The 25,074-nt window shown below is 37.1% G+C and overlaps 2 protein-coding genes across 8 annotated transcripts in view; one reads left to right on the forward strand and one right to left on the reverse strand.

The window, feature by feature from the left end:
* The window catches only part of LOC125237035 (dynamin-like 120 kDa protein, mitochondrial), a 57,082-nt gene extending 53,254 nt beyond the window's left edge, over positions 1-3,828 (reverse strand). For 3 of the 5 annotated variants that reach the window (XM_048143966.1, XM_048143965.1, XM_048143963.1), the window contains exons 1-4: positions 3,546-3,828; positions 3,243-3,465; positions 2,468-2,603; positions 416-553 (exon numbers count right to left, since the gene is read on the reverse strand). In XM_048143966.1, the coding sequence (XP_047999923.1) occupies positions 416-553; positions 2,468-2,603; positions 3,243-3,465; positions 3,546-3,574 (526 nt within the window). In that variant the 5' untranslated portion in view covers positions 3,575-3,828. The remainder of the gene's footprint in view (positions 1-415; positions 554-2,467; positions 2,604-3,242; positions 3,466-3,545) is intronic. The other 2 variants (XM_048143967.1, XM_048143964.1) reach the window with 1 other exon arrangement.
* Positions 3,829-4,071: 243 nt separating this feature from the next.
* The window catches only part of LOC125237158 (EH domain-binding protein 1), a 43,024-nt gene continuing 22,021 nt past the window's right edge, over positions 4,072-25,074 (forward strand). The window contains exons 1-8 of one of the 3 annotated variants that reach the window (XM_048144139.1): positions 4,072-4,270; positions 17,595-17,719; positions 18,514-18,609; positions 19,448-19,559; positions 19,965-20,146; positions 21,050-21,167; positions 21,948-22,388; positions 23,856-23,989. In XM_048144139.1, the coding sequence (XP_048000096.1) occupies positions 17,616-17,719; positions 18,514-18,609; positions 19,448-19,559; positions 19,965-20,146; positions 21,050-21,167; positions 21,948-22,388; positions 23,856-23,989 (1,187 nt within the window). In that variant the 5' untranslated portion in view covers positions 4,072-4,270; positions 17,595-17,615. Of the gene's footprint in view, positions 4,271-14,622; positions 14,956-17,594; positions 17,720-18,513; positions 18,610-19,447; positions 19,560-19,964; positions 20,147-21,049; positions 21,168-21,947; positions 22,389-23,855; positions 23,990-25,074 lie in introns of those variants that run through there. The other 2 variants (XM_048144140.1, XM_048144138.1) reach the window with 2 other exon arrangements.

Genomic DNA, 25,074 nt, shown 5'->3' on the forward strand with positions numbered 1-25,074 from the left:
TAATAAATAAATGTAATCATATCCTTTTCACGCGTCGGTGGCAAATAATTCAAAGAATATTTGTAGCTTGTTTTCGTTGACAGTATTTGCTCATGGTACTTATTTGCTGGCACTTTTGTCGATGCTTTTATGACAAGTTGACAGTAAGGTACAGCGGGGCAAATCTAGACTGGGGGGGCTATTGTAACTGATCCATTTTTAACCCCTGACGCAAAAATGACGGGAAAGGGAATGGTAGACAAACACAACTAAAGTGCATCGGCATATCTACATGTATCCACTGAACACGCCTACCATATTTGATTGATACTGGTAGGATTTGAGCCATTTGGAGGCTGGAGATAGTATTTTTGATGTTGTTCCAATGCTTCTTGGTCTTTTTTGAGCATATAAGGATAGACATAAGAAAGCTCACCGATATTGTTCTGGTTGTTGACAGCAGCGGCCGCCACAGCGTCTTCGTACCGCTGAGCCAGCCACTCCTTGAGCTCCGCAGCCCGAGCGAGCCCGGCGTCGCGGAGGCGCGGATCTGCGACAAGCATCAACGGCTCACCTACCGGCAAACAACTAGCTTGGACACAAGCTGACATGATGTGTTGGGATACCAAGAGATGAAATGTGATAACGATGTATAGGGCCATTTTTGTGTGAAAGAATGTGATTTGATATGGCATATTATCTAAAAGGAAAAAATCATCACACCTCTTCCGTTTTTTAGGGTTCCGTAGTCAACTAGGAACCCTTATACTTCTAGTTTCGCCATGTCTGACTGTCCGTCCGCGGATAATCTTAATGACCGTTAACACTAGAAAGCTGAAATTTGGTACCAATATGTATATCAATCACGCCACAAAGTGCAAAAATAAAAGTTGGAAAAAAATGTTTTATAAGGTACCTACACGTAAAGTGGGGAGTGTTTTTTTTTCATTCCAACCCTAACGTGTGATATATTTTTGGATAGATATTGAAAAATTAACACGGGTTTGCGAATATCATTTTTTGATATTTTTAATATTTTCGGAAATAATCGCTCCAAAAGTTTAAAAAAATGAGTCCCTCCATCTCTATCTTTTGAACCATAACTTTAAAAAATATGAAAAAAATCACAAAAGTAGAACTAGATTTTCTAGGAAAATTATTTTGTTGAACAGTTTGTGAAAAAAATACGGGAAACTACCCGTGGCCCGACACGCTCTTGGCCGGTTTTTATAATGTTAAGTTGATAACAGTCTTTATTTATGTTGTTTGTTGTTAGAAAAAATAAATCATCTACCTACACTATGTAACATAATTGCCGAAGATAAATCCTACGGCTTATACATTACCTTCTATAGTACCTTTAATTTTCATGGTGTTTATTTTAAAAAAAGGAAGTGGTATTCGTAACCGCTATTCGATACCGGTTATGCTCTTAAATGGATCACCAGCATTAATGTTACATCCTGTATAATAATTACACTAATTACCAAGTTAAATATGAAGACAAAAAAATTCAATTTCTTCTTCTGTTTTTGTGGAGATTAGAAGGTTTAACTTAATTGCAAAATGAATGAAAATATTATGAATAAAAAAAAAAATGAAATAGGGGGAATTACAATGTCTGAGCCATCTACCTGTAGCTAATCTTCTACCCAACGTATAAATCTAGCATAACAACAAAATAAGAGAAATTGGCAGATCAACTTCTGGACCGACAGTTTTGAGTGTCTTTGGCGATACTCAAAATGTCTCTGGAGTCACCAAGAAATCAAACTTCTAATGAAAAGAGTTTCAGTTTATTGGGTTTAAGGGTTCTAGAATATTCCATACACCATAAAGTGAAAAGTATAAAATCCATTACTTGGGCCATTTTTTTTTTCAAAGTTGTCCACCCCACTTTTTTACGGTTCCGTACCTCAAAAAGGAAAAACGGAACCCTTATAGGATCACTCGTGCGTCTGGCTGTCCGTCTGTCACATCCAATTTTCTCGGAAACTACTGAACCGATTAACTTGAAACTTGGCACGCATATGTAAACCTGTGACTCAAAGACGGACATGTAATTTAAATTAAGAAAATTTAATTATCGGGGGCCACTTTTGGGGGGGTAAACGTGAAAATTAAAAATCAAAGTTTCTAGAACTATATTGTGTTACATATCAAATTAAAGAGGTTTTTATAAGTATTTCAAAAATATTTCAACACCACATAAAAAATTCCAAATCCAAAAAAAGTAGGGTGGACAACTTTGAAAAAAAAATGGCCCACTTAAGGGTGAAATTTTTACAATGAAGTTAATGTGGAGAGATTCGAGTCAGTCAAGTAGTTTTTTTTTTAAATTATGAATGGGCTTACTCTTGACCACAGACTAGCCAAAGGCAAAGACGTAGCCTACAATGGAGTCAGCTCGCCCAGAAGATGCCTGTTCACCCTTGATTTGAAGGTTGCCGGGTTATATGAGCATTAGCCTAAATAAGAGTGTACTCACCAATGTTGAGGTTATCTCCAATCTTCTCCTTAGCATTGAGGAGTGTTGTGGTGAACTGGTTCCACTGCTTCTCATCAGGGAGCAGTTCATTAACCCAACCCATGTCAGGGAGGCCGTCCTTCCATTCTATGTATTTCTGCAAGCAAGATAAATTAAAAACTTATGGATTCATTTGTTTATAGCCTTCTTTCAGAAATAAATATATACTAAGGGCCAGTTGCATCAACCACATTTGACAGACACATCATCGTCACGCAGCAGATGTTTATGAAACTTCCCATACAATAAAATTTAACAAACGCTTTAATGGTGACAGACGGTTGGATGCAAGCAGCCCTTAATCTAGTTTTTCTTAATCTATGATAACCTATTCTGTGTGCCTTTGGGCAAAGGCTTCCACCAATCTTCTGCACTCTATTTTGCACTAATCTACTCCATGTTTTGGTTCTTCCTGCCATCTTTACAACCATCACCTACCCCTTTTCCTTTTATGTCCTCTATATGTATTTATCTTAATCTATCAATATTTCTTAAATATCAAGTTTTGTAGACATCTTTTCATTGCAGTTTTGTAACTAAATTTGTTTAGCCATAACTATTTAAACTTTGAAGCCCTAATCTCATGAATACTTTAATATATTTGCAGAATTTATCGAACAAATGAATGAGTTTATACTGATAGTGAAGAAACGACAATTCAAAATGAAATTATCTGCTGACACAGGCAATATAAGTGAAATAAATATATTTATGAGCATTAAACTACTGTACCCACCTTATTTAACGTCATCCCTCCACCCACGGCGCCTCCCAGCACCAGATATCTGATCTTGAGCAGTCCCCGGACCGCCCGGGCCACCAGCATACCATACTTCCTCTTCTGGACATGACTGGTGTCCACTGGCTTGCGGAGAAGCAAGCTGCGCCCCGTCCACACTGAGAACGCGACGGCTCGCTTGTCCACACATGACCATACTGGAGACTTCGTAAATGAAGACCTGAAAACCAGGGTTTTCCTTGAAAATGCTTTGTAAAAATAGCTTCAAGGTAATGACTAAATCAACAGGTTACATGTTACCTTATGCGATTGTGCAGTATTCTCGACATAGTTTACGTAATTCTGTTGTATAGCTTAAACATAAATATGTTTTTAAAGGGCGATTCTTATTTCATAACCTCCAACTCCGGTGCTTGTAAAAAAAATAATCACGTAACAATCAAAAACACTTCAGCTGTATATATATTCAATTACATCTGGTAAATACTACACAATCAGCTTGTAAATCATTATTAAATTACTTCATATTTTGAAAATCTGACAATTTGCGGACTTCAAAAGACCACTTCGATTTCATTTTGGATTTTGCGTTTTGTTGTTACTTGTGCGCAAAAAGTTTGACAGTTGTGTAAAAAGGAAGTTTATTTTATTTTTACTGAACAATATGTTACAGTACACATAGAAAACATGTAACAAATGTAAATGAATAAAATAAGCGAGTAAGTTTCGTACAAAACGGGTGAAATAAAGCAACATCATTATAATAAAATATCTGTTTCATGATGGTTTTTCAGAGCAGTAACACTGCGTTTCGTCTAGACAAACGTCAAAAATGGACTGAAATTTTCTGCAGTGTTCACAGTAATTTACGTAAAAAATAAGCGTCTATAAAAAGGAATTAGTCATTTATTAGTAGGAAACTAGTGAATAAAACACAGTTTTTGTGTGCAGTGCGAAAGAAACGGTGACAAGTGTTGTAATGTCCTTGTTTTTCTGATGCGAGAGACGTCGATATTTTGATTCCTGTGAGTATATCCTTGGTTTTCGTCGAGTGAGCGTATTTTTGAGCGGAGCGGGGTTTTTTGTGTTAATTAGCGTTGCAGAGAGTGATGCCCGATGATATCACGGCCGGTTCCTTGAACCCTGGCGGGGCATGATGTAATTTTATGACTTCGAGTCGCACGTAGGGTTTCCTTCGATTTGTCTGTGTTATTTTTAGCCTTAGAGTACTACGCGCATGTCGGCGTCTGTTTGTTTGTGCGTTTTAATATTCTGTTTACAGTGTGGTCCTTTCATGTCAATGTTTGTGGAGTAAACTGGCATTGACTGGGCCTGCTATGGCTTTTTGTGGAGTCATGTTTATACGAAGTAGGAGCTAGTTTCTGGGGTAAAGACATGGCTTTAATGTTTGTTTAGTGATAAAAATGATTCCCGGGCTTCCTTATCAGTTGCAATGCTCCTGTGTAAACAGCAGGCAATATCTGATATACCAAATACATTTTTTATGACTAGGTATGATATTAAAAAAAATCTAGATAGGTAAAATAAAAATTACCTATCTAGATTTTTTTTAAATATCAAAATCAAAATATTTAAAAAATGAGATACAAAGTCTAAGTTTTACTAAGGCTTTCAACATAAACTTTTATTAAAATTATAAGAAAATATACCCCCCTATGCCAAGCATTTTATTGCAAAGTTAAAAAATCCACTGACTCAGACAATACTTCTCAGGGCTTTGTCATACCAACCCATGTACAGTGGAGCTGCAAAAGTGCATGGCAATTTCTCCATCCAATTTTTCAGCTCCACTGTACTTATTAGCATACCAGGTGCTGTAGCCAAATGGCATTGCTGTGACGTGAAACGAAAACGAAATGCTGTGAAAGGTAGTCTGGCTCGTTAGAGATAGTTATCTACAAGCGTTTCGTTTCGTAAGAGTGATTCAGTTACGCACCTAGAACTACCAAGCATCACCCATCCATTTTTAAAAATGCATTAAAATTGATTTAATAATATTTTCTCATCAGGAAATAAACTATGCTATCATTAAGCAAAAGAAATGTCATAAATATATTCCACTATTACAATACTGCATTCAATGGAGAACATAAAAACCTTATTAAAATGACCTTAATTATACATTGCTATGAAAGGTCACTCTGTATAAATGAGACTGCATTTCACTAAGGACAATGACTCTTAACAATTTGGTATTAAAGTTAATAATAGACTTTAGTACCATATTAGCTAGTGTTTGTTAACACATTCTCTATGATACCGGGTCGAAGAACCTTATACATACATACAATCACGCCTGTTTCCCAGGGGGGTAGGCAGAGATCACCATTTGCTATGATCCCGACAAACTACTTTCGCTTCACACACTTTCATAATGTTTCACATACACACTCGTCGGTTTCAAGTACTTCTGACCTGGCCTTTTTGAATGTTTCCCCGATTTGGTTGAGAAAAGTTCGCCTAGGTCTTCCATTTCCATTCCAACTAACCCTTCCACTCTTTTTTCATTTACTTTCTTTGTACAGACCTTATACAAAGTATGGTTAACTGCAACTTAACTTAATTGCCGCTGTGTGGGATTTTAAAAAAGGAATTGGGACTAACATTTTTGTTGAACCCTTATTTATCAAAATTATAGCTTGTTATAGTCAATTCTTCTTTTTTTAAACATATTTTAACATCCTGGTGCAAGGTTCTGCTTTTCAACTAAATAAATTTGGCCTCAATTATATTTACATATGTAAATAATCTTTAAAATCCTTAAAATAGAAATCCTTAAAAAAAAACTGTAGACAAATCATTCAAAAGGTAAAGTAAAGTACTTAATGTTGTTTGATTTTATTGATAATAATCTACACGAGTACAGTATAATAAAAAGTACTATCGTACAGTATGGCCACTTCCACTCCCCGCTGAAAGTGCCGCCCACCCCCGCTCGGTTACCTCACAGTTACCGCCTGTCAAAAACGCGAACAGTCGTCCTGTCATATCTCACTCAAACAAGCACGATACGCGTTCACCTAGACGAGCTTAGACTGTGTGCTCGGAATGCGCCTCTGTCATAGATTTGATCGCCAGTGTCCGAGGTGTGACACGAGTCAGTGACACGAATGTATGAAGTTTCTTGTACACAACTTGATCCAATGTAACACAATTTGTAAATAATACAATGTCATTTATATTCGAAGGGTTAAAAGAGCACTTCTGTGCAGTCAGCTGCAGAGAAAAGTAGACTCCTGCATGACTGTACTTTGTAGATACTTTAGAACAGATCCCCTCCTTTGTAGTTAATTATATGATACTAGCTTTTACCCGCGGCTTCGCCCGCGTAATAAAAGTATTCTTAGTCAAACATTTACAAAAAATAAGATTTTCATTTGGATCCGTAGGTTTCTATGAAGGTACATTTGTCCGCAATTATTTCGATTAAGGTGCAGCGGGGCATTATACTTCTACATGTATCCACTGAACACGCTTACCATATATATTCCCCGTCCCCGTCCCTCCCCTATCCCTATTTCTATCCCTATCCCTATCCCTATCCCTATCCCTATCCCTATCCCTATCCCTATCCCTATCCCTATCCCTATATTTATATTTATATTTATTTATTCAATTACAATCATAAGCTTACAGTGTGGTACCAAAGCGCCTATAATGTTATTAGGAGGTATTTAACAATACAATATAATACTAAAACAGAATAATTAAATTAATCAATACATAAAATAAATTTTAGCTAAATTCATTGCAAAGTGCGCGTATTTTACACAATAACGTGTGCCAGCTATCGGCAAACACGTCGGCATCCTGGCTTAAAACGAGTCGGTTGAGCAGCGCCGGCGCCCGAGCGCCGGGCGCGTTGCTGGCGCGGCGCGTGCGCGGCCCCTCCGGCCCCCCTATCCCTATCCCTATCCCTATCCCTATCCCTATTACTATACCTATCCCTATCCCTACCCTTATCCCTGTTCCGGCTCGTCCCCTCCCGTCTCGTCCCGTCCCGCCCCGCCCCGCCCCGTCCCTGTTCCTGTCCCTGTCAAATTATCATGTTAGGCGGTGAATTTTGAAAAATCCTTTCTTAGTGCTCTTCTAAGGAACTTACGTGTAATTTGAAATCTCTTGAACCAGAAGTAAACATAAAAAAGAAATCCATATGGCTATTTTCGATATTTAAACCCCATTGCACCACAACAGGGGGAAAAGGTATTTCACTTCCGCCACGTCAGATTTTAAAAACGTTGTATTTATCGTGATCAGCGACCCGATAAACCATAAAAACGATACCCATATTGGTTTTTTGACATTATCACCCCTTTTCACCCTTTTAAATGGTACATTTTTAAAAAACTTGAAACAGGTATTTAGTCATATGTCTTTAGCAATCCTCCTGTGAAGTTTCGCATAAAACAGTGAAACTAACATTGTTTCCCCATACAAACTTTGAACCTCCATTTGACCCCCTTAGGAGGCGAATTTTGAAAAATCCTTTCTTAGTGTTCCTTTACACTATATAAGGAACCAACGTGCCAAATTTGACATCTCTAGGACCAGCGGTTTCAGCTGTGCGTTGATAATATGTCCGTCAGTCTATATATTTTTTTATATTTAAACCCCATTGCACCACAACAGGGGAGAAGGTATTTCACTTCCGCCTCGTTAGATTTAAAAAACGTTGTATTTATCGTGATCAGCGACCCGATAAACCATAAAAACGACACCCATATTGGTTTTTTGACTTTATTAACCCCTTTTGACCCTTTTAGGGGTAAAATTTTCAAAAAATCTGAAACACGTATTAAGTCATATGTCTTAAGGAATCTTCCTGTGAAGTTTCGAATAAAATAGTCAAACTAATCTTGTTTCCCCATACAAACTTTGAACCCCCATGTGACCCCCTTTGGAAGTGAATTTTGGAAAATCCTTTCTTAGCGCTCCTCTACACTACATAAGGAACCTACGTGCCAAATTTAAAATCTCTAGGACCAGTGGTTTCGGCTGTGCTTTGATATGTCCGTCAGTCAATATATTTTTTGATATTTAAACCCTTTTGCACCACAACAGAGGAGATGATATTTCACTTCCGCCTCATTAGATTTTTAAAACGTTGTATTTATCGTGATCAGCGACCCGATAAACCATAAAAACGATACCCATATTGATTTTTTTACTTTATCACCCCCTTTTCACCCTTTTAGGGGTTAAATTTTCAAAAAACCTGAAACACGTATTCAATCATATGTCTTAAGGAATCTTCCTGTGAAGTTTCGAATAAAATAGTCAAACTAATCTTGTTTCCCCATACAAACTTTGAACCCCCATTTGACCCCCTTAGGAGGTGAATTTTGGAAAATCCTTTCTTAGTGCTCCTCTACACTATATAAGGAACCTACGTGCCAAATTTGAAATCTCTAGGACCAGCGGTTTCGGCTGTGCGTTGATATGTCAGTCAGTCAGTCAGTCAGTCAGTCAGTCAGTCAGTCAGTCAGTCAGTCAGTCAGTCAGTCAGTCAGTCAGCTTCTTCTTTTATATATTTAGATTGTAGTCAAAATAGCATTCTATGAACTTAATAACAAAGCTCAATATTGTATAAAACATTCACAATATAAAAATAGTAAATATTGATTGTTTATTTATACTAAAACAGCAGGAAGTCCTTCTGTTGGCTGATAACTTGAATGTTTATCATTTAACTCATTGTGATGTGCTAATGTGTTATTTTTAATACAGTTCATGTTAGTAGGTATCAGTGGCGATGCATTTTTGTTGGTAAAGTCGGAGGGGTTTTTGGGATCTGTTTTGTATGGGCTTCTTCAAATACTGCAGAATTTTAGGGAACCCGTTGGGAATCGAGTTATCGACGCTACGCCACTGGTAGGTATAGAAACATGAGTGGATTGTTGATTCCCACTCTGTCAAAAGAGAAAATATTTTTTTTTTTTCACTCAACCCTTGTAATTTTCCTACTGTTTAACTTTAGGTACGACCTGTAACTTTTTTGTTATTAATAAAGAATTGTATTGTATTGAACAGGGTGGCTTGTCAAGTGAACAATGTTCATAGAAAACCAAAAATATGTCTCATTATGATTAAATACGAAAGAGTTTCCATTTGTAACTATTTTGTATATAACTATTATATATTATATGTATATGAAGTAGTTATTCAAATTTCTACTGAGTTTACTAAATCAATTAGTAATATTTTAGCAACTGTATGTGTTAACAGTGAAATAGTACATTACGATACAAGTGCGTAAAAAAGGAAGTTCGAAACTAATGGCGATAAATTAAAACACGACCGAAGGGAGTGTTTTAAATCGACACGAGTCGCAAATTTCCTTTTCGCACGTGTATCGTACGAAGTTTTTCAGTACAGATGGCCCTCCAAAGTTTCGACCTGGCATATAATGAACCACTTCTCGCACTAGTGCGTAAAAAAAACAACATCTGTACTGAAAATATTTATAAATTACTAAGCCTTAGAGATTCTTACATGAAATAAAAAATGTGATTTTCACGTATGATGTTATAAAACCTGAATTTAGAATTTATTGTACTTAACACAGCAAAAGGGAGTGTACAAGTTTCTAATGGGGTGGCAACGCGCATGTGACACTGTTTGAGTTGCAGGCGTCCATAGGTTACGGTGACCGCTTTACATCAGGCGGACCGTATACTTGTTTGCCACCGACGTTGTATATAAAAAAAAAAAATTAGACTTTTATGCTAAATTAAATAACTATTGATTCTAGCATTCTGTTGCAGACCCCAACTCTGGAATATTCATTCACAAAATTATACTTACACAACTACAACCAATGAACCATCTATTCCAAAACAGCCTAAACACAAACACGTCACTCGAGAAAAATAACCTACAGCCTTCATAATAAAGTCCACTTTTAAACTGCCGTTATAAAACATCCAGTCAGCTGCATATTAATGTAGGTGTAGCAATGATCTTCAAAACAAAAATTCCTACAAACACTCAACCTTATCCTTGTATATTTAAAGTTCAAAGTCGCTTACAAGGAAGTAGTCACCATCAGATATATCTAAGCGGCAGGGGCGCGCAAAGATATCTGTACACGCCTTATCGCCTTGACAATAGAGTTCAGATCTTTGTGAGCCCCTTGACCGCTCCGAAATATCAGATGGCAACTTTACATGGTAGTAAATGTGGACATGGTAGTAATTGTGGTAATAATATGACATTTAGAGACTTTATACATCTCTAATTCTATATCAGTGTATAGCTACTTTGCTTATGATTAATATTTTTAATTGTTAATATTTCTATTAATTTCATTTGTTTAACTTTAATGAATACTCTGTAATGTTGACATGTAAAAGTGCCCCCGTGGCCTATTTGCTGAATAAATGATTTTGTATTTTTTTTTTGGACATGATAAAACCAAAACTACGTATACATGGCCCTCATCATCCTCCTTGCGTTATCCCTGCATTTGACACGACTCTTGGGAGCCAGGGGTCCGCATTGACGACTAATCCCAAGATTTGGCGTAGGCACTAGTTTTTACGAAAGCGACTGCCATCTGACCTTCCAACCCGAAGCGTAACTAGGCCTTATTGGTATTAGTCTGGTTTCTTCACGACGTTTTCCTTCACCGAAAAGTGACTGGCAAATATCAAATGACATTTCGCACATAAGTTTCGAAAAACTCATTGGTTCGAGCCGAGGTTCGAACCCGCGACCTCCGGATTGAAAATCGCGCTCTTACCGCTAGGCCACCAACGCTTCACCACGTATACACGGCCCTATCCCATGGGCCATTTTTTTCAAAGTTGTCCACCCCACTTTTCTTGTAACATCGGTATTTTTTAGGCGATTTTTCGATCCTGATAGGAGAAAAAAAATGTCCCAAGATTTCCATACATTTTTTCGAACCTTCCATTCCGTTACCGTCATACAAAATGTATGAAAAAATGGTAACGGAATGGGAAAAAAACCTTGGGACACTTTTTTTCTCCTATTAGGATTGAAAGAGCTCGCGATTCTGAGTGGAAAACACATAAAAATTTCCAAATCCGAAAAAAAAGTGGGGTGGACAACTTTGAAAAAAATGGCGCCCATACGTTTTAAGGGTAGCGTATACAATTTTTTGGCACTTTGTCCGTGTACATATTTAATACTTAAAGTACACCCACTTGAAACTAAATATAACGTTGATGTGCTGATGAGCTCATGGCGGATGTTTGTGCTTTGTTGTTAAGGTCATAGGGTTCATATTTGTTTTACGTTGATTGGAATGTTTGAGAATTGTGATATTGTTTATTTTAAATAGATTGGTCTGGAGTATGTAATGTATGTATCATTTTGTCTTAAGGCACATTTACACGGTTAGATCGATTTGAACCTTTATATATTAAAGTTCGTATGTTGAATCTTTAGTAAAAATAAGTTTTTTTGCAAAAAAATCTTTTTTGGCACAAGCTTTTATAGCCGACTGTACCTTTCTTTCAACAGTCATCTACTTCTCTCCGAGACGTTTCATAACAGAGTTCCTATGACCACCTTTCTGCTCCATCATCAGATCAGCTCCATGATACCATAATATTGCATTGTCATGTGATTTACATATGTGTGCTAAATTTCAGCTCAATCGGAAACCGGGAAGTGGGTCAAATTTAGCTTCTACGTTTTGACGCACATTAACATACTAACAAGGCAAGTTGAATAGAAGCTTGTAAAAAAGTTGTAGACATTAGGTCTAGAGAAGAGAAGCTGAAAATGCTTTTTATTTCCTGATGTTTTTTTTTTGTCATATCATCATCTTTCTTGCATTATCTCAGAATTTTCCGTCTTTTATGGAAGAATTGACGTCGGAACTATTTTTTACGAAAGCGATGATTTCTTTCTCCGAAAAGTGACTGGAACACATTGATGATTGCAAACATACCAGACATAAATGATTATTGATTATTGATTATTGACAGTACCATTTTGTAGCCATGAAAGCGTGTCACATACTTTTGCGGGCTTCGAAGATTAACATAATATGTATGTATGTATGTATAAACTCTTTATTGTACAAAACACAAAACACAAATATGACACAGGATAGACAGTGCAAAGGCGAACTTATCCCTTTAAGGGATTTCTTCCAGCTAACCTTTGAGTAGGTGAAATGTGATGAAGAATGGTAGACAAATATAGCACTTAGTACAACAGTTTATAGGAAAGCCCATAAAAATATAAAAGAGACTAAAACTAAAATAATAAAATAAAATTGGAATAAAAGGTACATCAAATATAAAGAATATATAACAATATATATAGTAAATAAATATATATTTATATATAGTATCTATAACTAGTTACAAACAAGTCATCCATGTTCCGATAGCCACAGCTTTTTTAACTGCCCCTTGAGCGAGGCAACGGCAATAATATTATTCATCAGCAATCGCAAAATCAACATCGGCAGGTGTACATGTTTTTTTTTTACAAAATACAAACACGTACCGTAAGTATAAAAAAATGTAGGAAATTATCATGAATATGATGATACATTAACAATTTAATGGTATTATGTAACTCCGGTCTTGGGCAGTTTGGGTAACCTCCTCCCACCCCCACCCTTAACACCTGAGCTCTTGCTGAACCGAGCGACGCCGTCGATTTAGGGCGGCATGGCTTCCGCTTGCCGGGTATATTCCAGATGAGGGCCTTTTTGAATAGGTGGATATCAGGTTTTCTGAGGATATGTCCAATACAATGCCATTTCCGCTTTTGGATTTCTTCGTACGGGTGCTTGGCCAGTTATTCTCCATAAGTGAGCGTCTCCATAAGTGAAATACTTAGATCATTAGGTAGTTTAAGGCCAAATTTAGTGTTACGGATTTATCACTAGCATTAGTAAACTGTCTACTATAACCAACAATCTAAATGCAAATTATACAACCTTTGTTATAAGTTATAACCTATCCTTCTCAGATTCAAATAACAGTCATCACAATCTATTTACCCGTTTATATAACACAGCACAGCTGTCTCACGCTCAGTGACCAACTGTCATATCGTCATATTGCAGCAATCAAATCATTACGCACATGGAGTGCCGATATAAATGATTATCATTTATCATTATCACAATATGATATCTTGAGGGCCAATTTATATACTAATATAGAAATGACTAGTCAGTTTGTGCACCTGGTAGTTTTCATAAAGAACACTGTGTCAAATAATTATACTTTTTTACCTCATCACGTAGTCGTCATACTCACTATTATAAGAGTTGTTTTTGACGCGACGAGAATCTATCTAATTCATCATTGCTGAAAGCTGAGGTGCACGACTATACCTATATGTTATTCTTCATTTTCCGTGGTCTTAATCATAAAGTATATTTGTACGGTGCAAAAGGTCGCCAACAAACACGTTTCAAATGAATAACTATTATAGACATTTTTAATTTTTTACACAATTTGACCAACTCCCACGGTCAAGAGGCTTGTGAAGACTTAAACCGCGAAATTTATAGTAGATGTATAAAATAAACCATCGGCTTCGCAATATTAGCATGACATATGCATGTTTGCATAGTAAGCAAAAATCTCATAGATTCTTATTTATGGAATGACTGGCTTATGTCACTCTCCATCCCTTCAACTATCTCCACTTAAAAAATCACGTCAATTCACTTTCACACACACACTTTCCCATTTATATGGGTTGGATTAGTGTGTCTTCAGGCTGGTCCCGAGGACGTTTTCCATTGCTTCGCCCAAAAACTATGTGTTTCTCATGATGCGTCTGTGCGAATTCACGATCAAGTAATGCCCCATACTGCGATGCCATATTATCACCAACTGTACACACATCCTGGATAAATAAATAAACAATATCAATAAACAGACGACGCCGGGAAACAAAGCAATTAGCTTATCACCCGATAACACCAAGAGGGCAGTCTGTCTTATATTATCCTTAAGAATATACATTCAATGTGTGTGATATTTAATAAAATGCAAATAATGTGGTAAAAGCTCCGTCGTGTAAAGGGCCAAGTGTTATATTTGTGTGAAGTGCTTACAGTGAGATGCTTAAAGAATAAGTGAAGCTTGAGACACTAATAGGATTGAAAAATTGCCATAATATCAAACTGGGATGGATAGTGTTCATAGTATCAAACATAGTTTACTTTATGATTAATTTCCTTAAAATTTCTAATGACTACAAATGTTTCTTTTTTGAATAAAGAAATAAAATATTACAAAGACATTCTTAATTTTTTACACACATTTTTAAGTTTTTTTTTTCAAAGTTTTAAACGTAACATATTGCTACTAGTGTCAATATACCTTAATTCGAAGTTTTCGTTAAAATTGTAATTTAAAAGGTGTTTATTTTTAACAGTTTTCTTCATAAATTGTGGTTAATATTCTGACGTGTAAAATAACTCTCATTTGCATTAGCATTTTCCTCATTATATATATTTAATTGTTTACAAAAGACAACTACACAACGACACTTGACTGAACACGGGATTTAAATGAAAACATGATCATACATGCATTAGTATGATATAAATGGATCATTGCTTGTGCAGTGCAGTGTTGATAAATCATAGTGTGATGTGACAATGAATGCCATAAAAATTAAGGAAAGGTGGTTGAAATTGAAGAACAATGCCGTTCAACACTTGAATAATGAGAAAATAAAGGTATTATGTTTACCTAACTTTTAAAGATTGTAAGACAAGAAGGACACTCTAATTTTATTGCGGTTTTTTATTCCTACAAGTTACAATTTACAAGTGGTTATCAATGTCTAATATGACAAGTTGGAAAGAGACTTCCGCTTGTAACTTGTAACTTTCAGTTATGAGAAATGGGCCCCAGGAGCCCATTTCTCGAAGCTATAAGTTACAATTTACAAGTGATTGTCAATGTCTAATGTGACAAGTTGGAAAGAGACTTCCGCTTGTAACTTGTAACTTTCAGTTATGAGAAATGGGCCCCAGGAGCCCATTTCTCGAAGCTATACGTTACAACTTACAAGTGATTGTCAATGTCTAATATGACAAGTTGGAAAGAGACTTCCGCTTGTAACTTGTAACTTTTATTTTTGAGAAATGGGTCACTGGGGCCCATTTCTCGAAGCTACAAGTTACAATTTACAAGTGATTGTCAATGTCTAATATGACAAGTTGGAAAGAGACTTCCGCTTTACCATGTGACCGTGGTCAAACGTCTACCTATTCATACTAAAAAAAAATGGGAGAAATTTGGTATTCGAAATATTTTCGTTTTCTGATACTGAACAATCGTTGTATAACAAACATTATTAAACGTGTCATTACATTGCTCGTGTGAGGCCTTTTTAACCCCCGACGCAAAAACGACGGGGTGTTATAAGTTTGATGTGTCTATCCTGAACGGATACTGATAAACCGATTTAGATTTTTTGTTTGTTTGAAAGCTGAATTAGTCGGGACTCGGGAGTGTTCTTAGCCATGTTTGATGGAAACTGGTCCACTATGTCAGGGCTTTTTCAAATTATACATTTTGTATTTTGATTATTCATGAAGCAAGAAGGTGTTTTAATCTAATCATTCAAATTATATTTTACCTAAATGTACTAATTAAATTAAAATGAGTATAATAGGCTAGTTTCCTACTAGTCAAATCAGCTTCTTTTTATGAACTGTCAAAACGATGTGCTAATATGGAATTACTATGAAATACTGAGGAGTGACGTCACGGTCAATTCATTTACTTTATATCTTTCTCTTTGACTTATTAAATAGAAATTATGTCTAAACATAACTACTGTCCATATTTTTCTCCTAATTATGTGGTGCTTTATTTCGTGCACTGCATAAAATATTTTATTTTAAGTATAGGAAACTAGCCTATTATCTCCTCATTTAGCTTGTTTTCCACTGTCATTGACATTCGTCAATTGAGATATCCTTCGTGTTATCTATAAAACGGTTTACTTGTTGCAAAGTATGTACGCTTATTTTGTCATTTAATTTGCTTGATAACTTTGATTTATTCGTGTCACTCTTATTTATTTTTTTATTAACCCCCGACGCAAAAACGATGTTATAAGTTTGACGTACCTGTCTGTCTGTATCTTTGTCTGTCTGTTGTGTGTGTGTCTGTCCGTGGCATCGTAGCTCCCGAACGGATGAACCGATTTAGATTTAGTTTTTTTTTGTTTGAAAGCTGAGTTTGACGGGAGTGTTCTTAGCCATGTTACATGAAAATCGGTCCACTATGTTGCGGTCACGGATTTTTCAAATTTTTAATTTAGTGGTTAGGTTAGGTTATTATAAATATAGTCATTCCAAATCGTCATTCTATGAAATAATGAACGATAGTTACTTGGTCAGACGATTTTGGTGTTAAGAGCAGGTAGCTAATAAATATCTAGCTATTTCCTAACAGGGTAAAGCTAAAAGCCACTGAGTTTTTGGCTAAAGTGTATTGTTTTAACGCAATAAATTAAAGGTGTTAACATTCACCACCTGAGGTGGGTAACGGTACAGCCAAGTGTAAAAATATGGGTGTAGACATCTTACTCAAAAATATGTCCCATAGCACCTTTGTCCGGTGTAATAAGAGCGTAGTACCATATTTTTGAGTCGATTTTTTCGATACTTATTTTTGCACTTGACTGTACATGGCGTCTTGGTAGCTCAGATGGAAGATTACTGGGTTTGCGATCCAGTCTGTGATCGTGGATTCAAGTGCTACCTAAACTGGGGGCAAGTAGTGCCCCCGCCAAAACGTAGACGAGCCAAGCGAAGCGCAAGGGCACTACCTAAGTACCTACCTATTCTCGAAGTCATTTGTCGTTTTTTACAAACTTTTATTTAATTGCCTTGTTAGTATGTTAGTTTGGGCCAAAACGTAGAAGCTAAATTTGCCCACTTCCCGGTTTCCGATCGAGCTCAAATTTTGAGTGGCGCGCGCCGCGCCGCCGGGGGGCGCGTCTTATACGTCCTTCCTATACAAAATGTACTGAGGAGATGAGACGTTTTTTGAATTACATTCAGGCGGCGTGGCGGAGACGTCCCTTTGGCGCCGCGAGACATGCGTCGCCTGAGTGGGGACTGGGGACGCTGCCATATGAAACTCGTATCCCCATTGAGTAAGGGGTTTTTAAAAACGTCTCGGAAAGCAGTAGATGACTGTTGATAGAAAGGCACAGTCGGCGATAAAAGCTTGCGCCAAAAATGGCATTTTTGCAAAAAAACTTATTTTGATATTGTTTTCCACTTTGATTTATCTCTATACTTAATAGCATTGTTTGTGTTTTATACAAAGTTAATTAACATTGTTTTTTTTTCAGCTGAGCCAGTCCACAGCGCGCATGGCCTCCGTGTGGAAGCGGCTGCAGCGCGTGAACAAACGCGCGGCCAAGTTCGAGTACACCGCCTCCTACCATCGCGTGGACTTGGACACCTCGCCCAAATGGTGCGAGCTCTCTCTTTCTCTGTCTCTCTACACATATATCTCTGTCTTCTCTGTCTCTTTCTTTCAAATGATTGAAAATGAATAAGAAAAAAATATAAAAAAACATCTTTCGATATGCTGCCACTATATGCTGGAACAATATGCCCCCGCCAGTAACAAACGATACGACAAAAACTACATCTGCTCGGTTTTTAAACTTCTTGAAACTTTGAAGAAATATGAAAGACAGCTTTCGATATGCTACCACTATACACCCTGTTTTTATTAAATTCCGTTAACTTTAAGCGAAGGTTCTTTAGATCAAATACAATTAATTTATCTAAGAAACAAGCGTCTTAACTTTTACGGTTATCGAGTTATTAAAAAAATCAGGATAATTACTTAACACGTGTGTGACAGCCTTTACCAATTCCTACTGTTATTTGTTTTGACATGTGCCGTCAATCACTTGACACTAACTTGAATGTAATTCTTAAGGGTCTCTTACACTAATAAATTCATTTATTATGTATGAAAACGATGAAAAACATCTTTTTGCGAATGTAACTAAAAGTGATATACGGGATGGTTCCTGATAATGAACCTAACGATGTGTCGAATTTAACGGAAAACAAAAAAAAAACACGGTGTATGCTGGAACAATATGCCCCCGCCAGTAACAAACGATACGACAAAAACTACATTTACACTTCTCAAACTCTTGTAACCTTATTGATAATCGGTTTCTACATGATCTTCTTGATGACTTTCTCTATTTAAGAAATACACAATTTTCATTAAACTGTTGGTTTCAGGAAACCAAACAAATTATCTATAGTGTGGACGCGTCGCTCGCGGCGGGTCATCACAGATCCGGTCCAATGGGAGCCATCCTTGAAGGATCCACTCAAGTGAGTATTTTTATCTTCAAGTGGCTATTCTTTGGACATTGACCTCCAGTTCATCTAATTTCATTACCGATTCCTTTTCACCAAAACATTACATGACCAAATAAGAACGTTAAAGACTCCTCCCTTAGTGACAGATCCACTTGATTTTGCATTTGGTTGGTTAGCCGAAAAAATTGTAACAAACCGAAAATTTACAAATTGTTTGACGTTTTTTTAAGGACCTAAAAGTACAGAGTATAGTCTAATGGCGTTATTTATAACGCTTTATAATTAAGCACTTCTCAAAAAGTTTGTACAAAAATTAAGGAAAAAGTTAAGTTTTTTGTTTTTATTCCTATTTTGTTACCAAGATTTATTTGATGAATTGAATTTTTTTGTAAGTTTTATTTCGTCATTAAGATTCTCTAGTATCTATTTTTTCTTAATTATAGCAAATATCCTGTATATATCTTATGAAAGTTGACTTAGGGTCGGTTGCATCAGACAGTCTGTCACCGTTAAAGCGTTCGTTAAATCTTATTGTATGGGAAGTTCCATTAGACATCTGCTGCTTGACGATGACGTGTCTGTCAAATGTGGTTGATGCAACTGGCACTAATATTACTAAATGTTGGTAACAAAATGGGATTAATTAAAATTTGCTGACGTGGCTATGTACAAAGTTTTTGGGAACTGCCTAAATCTGAAATAGCCAATAATCGTTTGTCATTATCTGTCATATTGAATTATGTATTTGTGAGAAAAGGACAAAACACTTTAACTAATCATTTCAGTAACTTTTTTTGAATAAGGAGGTCAGTTTATAAAGTTTACCAATAGTCTTTTCCTACGTTTGCAGAGGCAGCGTTATGTTCGCGGTGCCAGAGAACCGTTCGGTGGCGGTGACGCTCTTCAAAGATGCTCGCACCAACGAGTTAGAAGATAAGGACTGGACCTTCGTGCTGGAGGATGTGAGTTCATTGATAATTTGTTTTTAACTGCAGTAATTAACCACTGTACAATTTGCATTTCATGATTATTAATATTATCTGACCATCTATGACTTCAATTTATCTTTTGAACTTTATTATAGCTAATTTGGCTATTCCTTAATTTGGCTATGATAAAGTTTCGTATTTGCAACACATACTCGTATTTATTACATGATTTACAAATATTGAGCAAGTCATACTAGACGGGTATGTCTATATCGCCATAAAATACTGTCTTTTGCAAGGTGAATTATCCAGAAATATAAGTATGTATGTATCTATAGAGAAGCAAATATGTATATCGAGAAAATAATATCATATAAGTCACACTACAGGTGAAACACATGCTTACCCTAGTTAACATTAACATTGTTTGTTTTAAAGGTATCTCCCACAGGCAAGCGTCGCCGTCTCGCCGTTTGTGCCATTAACATGCGCAAATACGCCTCCCTAGAACCTTCACAAAGGGCCTTAGTCCTAACCCTAGAACCTACTACACAGAAAATCCAGTCAGCATCGTTGCATCTCACTCTCCACTGTGTTTTACTGAGGGAGGGACAGGCCACGTGAGTAAATTCATCCTTTCTTTGTATTATGATTTGTTAGTCTCTTTTTCTACTTAAATAAACATAAAGTTATTTAAATTAGAACGATCCAGTCAACGGCTACTGTGGTCATGCATAAGTTCTTTTTGATTTATGGCATCGTTATATGGGGAAACGGTAAGCTATGAATAATAATGTCTATGCCCTCAACATGTGAAAATACGCCTCCCTAGAACCTTCACAAAGGGCCTTAGTCCTAACCCTAGAACCTACCACACAGAAGATACAGTCAGCATCTTTGCATCTCACTTTCCACTGTGTTTTGCTGAGGGAGGGACAGGCCACGTAAATGAAAAACATTTTTTTTTCGTTATAGCTCTCTCCTTTTCAATAAGTCTTTTAAATAATTCAACAGTTACTAACTTATTATGGTATCGTAATGTAGGGAAATTTCAAAGAACTTTCTGAAAACTACGTGAGTAAAATCATTTTGTGTCCTTTTCTGACAGTTTCTAGCTCTCTGTCTTTCTTTACTTCACAAAAAATAAGAAAATATGGAGACAATAGTCATGTTAAACAAGTCAGCCAAAATTTCGACAGGTACTATGCTTATTCATACACTTAGTGAGATTATGGTGTCTTTATGTGGGGAAAGTTTATGGTATATTTATGGGGGTCATTTATAGCCAGCGAACACAGCAGACATTTCTACTAGTTAATGAATACCTCTGTAGTTTATTTGGCTTCTTAATGTTTAATTAAACCATCCGCGTATTTTGCCGTATGCGTATGTAAATGCCTCATTTAATTACGCAATCATTTTATGGAGACCCAAGAACGCAACAGTATCTTGTTAAAACGGCGTTTTTTCTATATTTTCAAACAGTAATTAATTTAGTTTGTAATTGTAATGTTTCTTTACAGAGACGAGGACATGCAATCTCTTGCTTCACTCCTTTCCGTCAACAATAACTCTGACATTGCGGTGCTAGAAGACTTAGACGAAGATGATTATACACTTTCTGACAACTCCACTAGACAGGTACATATTTATTTTATCTATTAGGAAAATGTACTGCTAAAGTAACAAAAAGGTTTATAACATAGAAGCAAAAGGCTTATAACAGTTATAACAGTCAAATCTATTTAAATAACCATCTTAACTATTTTTAGAGTGAAGAAGTATAGTATTTCGACTATAAGTGAAGGATAATTAGTGTATTTTGAAGGATGAAATAAATTGGGTTTTTTGGACGATTGTAAGAGGACACGCCTATTAAGAGATTTGAGAGTTTATAGTTTTTGACTAATGACAGAACATCAGTATTAAAATAGGACATTACGATACAAGTGCGCAAAGAAGAATGTTCGAAACGAGTGGTGATAAATTAAAACACGATTGAAGGGATCGTTTTAAATCGACACGAGTTAGGAATTTCCTTTTCGCACGTGTATCGTACGACGTTATTCAGTACAGATGGCCGTCCAAAGTGTTGACCTTACATATAATGAACCACTTCTCTCACTAGTGTGTAAAAAAACACCATCAGTACTGAAAACGATGTGATGTTAAGGTGGTTGCTGTCCAACAAAATGAAACAACAAATTTCAGAGAGAACCGTTAATAAAAAAAAAATCTTTATTTGACTGTGAAGCCTGGCGTCCACTTACGCGGAATCGAGTCGCGGCGAATCGAGTCCTCCATACATTTACTATGAACGGTGAATTCGATTCGACGCGTCACTAATGGACGCAGTTTCGAGGCGAATTAGTTCGATTCGACTCGGCGAGCATTTCCAAATGATTTTGTGTTATTTGACAGATGTCCGATCTCCGTCAACAAATGGAGGAGATGACGCAAAGCCTCACCAACAGCGATATCGCGGCGACGCCCAACAGCATCCAAAGTCTTCGCTTCGACGCCACCCCTACAGCCCCTCACACCCCCCTCTCCCCCCTCAACGACCAGACCCCCACTAACGACCTAAAGATCGTTGAAACTTTAAAAAAACCAGAATTCCTACCTAAGAATTTAAAAATCGAACCTAAAATGACTTCAACACCTAAACCGACGACTCCTCAGGAATCCTTTAAAAGCGTAGTTTTCAAACCTAAGATGGTGTCCCGATTGAATTTGAAACCGTTAGATTTGAAAAGTAATTTTAATAGTATAGGGCTGGATCGGAATGATAATGAAAAGGATGATGAGAAAACGCCGACAGCGGAGGAGAAGGTCGGGAGGCTTGATAAGGATAAAACTCCGGTAAGTGTGAAATTATTTTTTCTCAAACATGCAATGAAATATTGTCTTTACGTTCCTTAAAATGGACTGGGAAGTATCGCTTTTTGGGCGCAACAACTCGAGAGGACTGTAAAGGGATTTCATATTATTTTTTAGGCCTAGGCCTGCAAAGTAACTTTTTTTTATAAAATATTGTCCTTTAGAGCATTTCTTTTTTATTTCATAGTATGTTTGAGAAAAGCACTATACATGCCTCGGCGTGAAAACGGATTCCCGGCCTCGTATCCCTATCCGGCCTCGGCGCTCGCTCGGCCGTATATACCCACTTGGCCGGAAATCCTAATTTTCCCGGCCTCTGATGTAATGTACTATTATGATCTAGCTTTTGTCCGCGGCTTCGCTCGCGTTATATTCAAAAATTGCGAAATACATAGTTCCACCCCCCATTTTAGGGAAGTGGAGGTGAGAAAGAGATAAAAACTAGCCTATGTCACTCTCCATCACTTCAACTATCTCCACTTAAAAAATCACGTCATTTCGTCGCTCCGTTTTGCCGTGACAGATGGACGAACAAACAGACGCACACTTTCCCATTTATTTCATTATGAATGGTTAACCCCCGAGTTGGGGGTTAAAAAACGGGGGCCCCGACGCAAAAACGACGGTATAAGTTTGACGTGTCTGTGTGTCTGTCTGTCTGTTTGGTATACTCTTGGGTCGACACGTTCGTTTTTCGTCACGTTCCTAAATTTGATTGATTCTGCTTTCGTCAGCCATTCTTTATTCATCAACTCAGTCTGCAATCATTACCGTCTTTCGCCGAAGGGCTTTTCGCTGCCGAGGAAATACTGGTGCCGCCTAAATAGAATACGCACGGGTCATGGCAGATGCAATCACATGCGATACAAATGGGGATGGAACGAGAGTCCGTTATGTGACTGCGGCCTTGAGGATCAGACTACCCAGCACATAGTCGAACGATGCCCTAAGAGCGTGTCCAAGGCAGCCCGGTGGATCTCTATACTATACCAATTTGACGCGATCGGTTGGTTGCATAACTTGGATGTCGACTTGTAATGTTAATTGTCTACAAGTATACGCCATACGCTTAAATAATAATCGTCTTTTACCATAATGAGCATCAGTCATTATCGTCTTTGATCTTTTTAATATGGTTAAAACCACAAAATTAAAATTTTGAAAAAACCCCCGACCGCGACCTAGTGGACCGATTTTCATGAAACATGGCTAAGAACACTCCCGACTAACTCAGCTTTCAGACAAAAAAAAACTAAATCAAAATCGGTTCATCCGTTCGAGAGCTACGATGCCACAGACAGACACACACACAGACAGACAGACAAACAGACAGACAGACAGACACACAGACAGACACGTCAAACTTAATAACACCCCTTCGTTTTTGCGTCGGGGGTTAAAAATAGTTAACAAGTTAAGTAAACAGTGCTAACTTTCATATTGTTTTAGGTGCAAGACTTACTAGAATGGTGTCAGATGGTGACAGGAGAATACAAGCAATGTCGCGTGACCAACTTGACCACCAGCTTCCGGTCCGGGCTGGCTTTCTGCGCCATCATACATCGCTTCCGGCCTGATCTCATGTGAGTGTTTGTGATTATAGCTTTCTGATAATGAGGAGGCAAACTGACATTTTAATCAGGCCTGTTGGCGCCACTACAACCGGCTGCCATAGTCATATTACAGAAAAGTTAATACACCTAGATATCTGCCCAATCTCAAATCATACTTTTAAAAAAGTCGAAATTTCGTGTTCCACTAGGTGTGTATAATTTGTTTAAGACCCTACAGGAGCGAAAATGCTAAAATGGGAAAGAGCCCCCCTTTCAATTTGGGAATTTTAGTTTAATATACTAGTGTTATCAACTAGATTTATAGAAAAAAAAAAATGATCCATTAAGAACAGCTCAGTTTTAACTATAAAACTCCCGTGAGACTCATACATATTTAAACATATTTTAAGCGGTTTACTCACGTATTAAGTCAATATAGCGTTCGACATGTTTCGATCCAATTTCGAGGACCTTTCTCAAATTCGAAATTGGATCGAAACATGTCGAACGCTATATCGACTTAATACGTGAGTAACCCGCTTAAAATATTTTTTTCTCAAACATGGTATGAAATATTGATGTTATGTGCCTTATAATTGGCAGCGAAGTATGACGTTGCAGGTGCGGCTAGGACGATTGATAGATAATGGAATTTCATACAAACCTTGCAGGCCAAGGCCGGCAAAGTCCTCTTTTTTAATTTCCAAACACAGATAATTGTGACATAACATCCAGGTATTTAGCCAATTAAAAAAAAACTATAAGGGGCTTTATAGACGTGCCGACTGCAACTGGTACGGGCCCTAGACAATATTTGATTTTGGGTGCGTTTTCATACAAAAAAAAATTTTTTCGTTTTTTTTTTAATTTTTTTTTAACTTTTTTTTTTTTTTTATAAGCGTATACGGGGCATCAAAGGGGAACGAAAATTCGATTATTTTTGCGCTACGACGCACCGTTTAGGAGATATAGCCATCCAAAGTTACTATTTTCAGTAGACTTTATTTATTTCATACCATGTTTGAGAAAAGCACTATACATACCTCGGCGGGAAATGGGGTTGCCCGCTTCAGACCTATCCGGCCTCGCTTCGCTCGGCCGTCTATATGTCTTCG

Source organism: Leguminivora glycinivorella, chromosome 20, assembly GCF_023078275.1.
Source record: "Leguminivora glycinivorella isolate SPB_JAAS2020 chromosome 20, LegGlyc_1.1, whole genome shotgun sequence".
Lineage (NCBI taxonomy): Eukaryota > Metazoa > Arthropoda > Insecta > Lepidoptera > Tortricidae > Leguminivora > Leguminivora glycinivorella.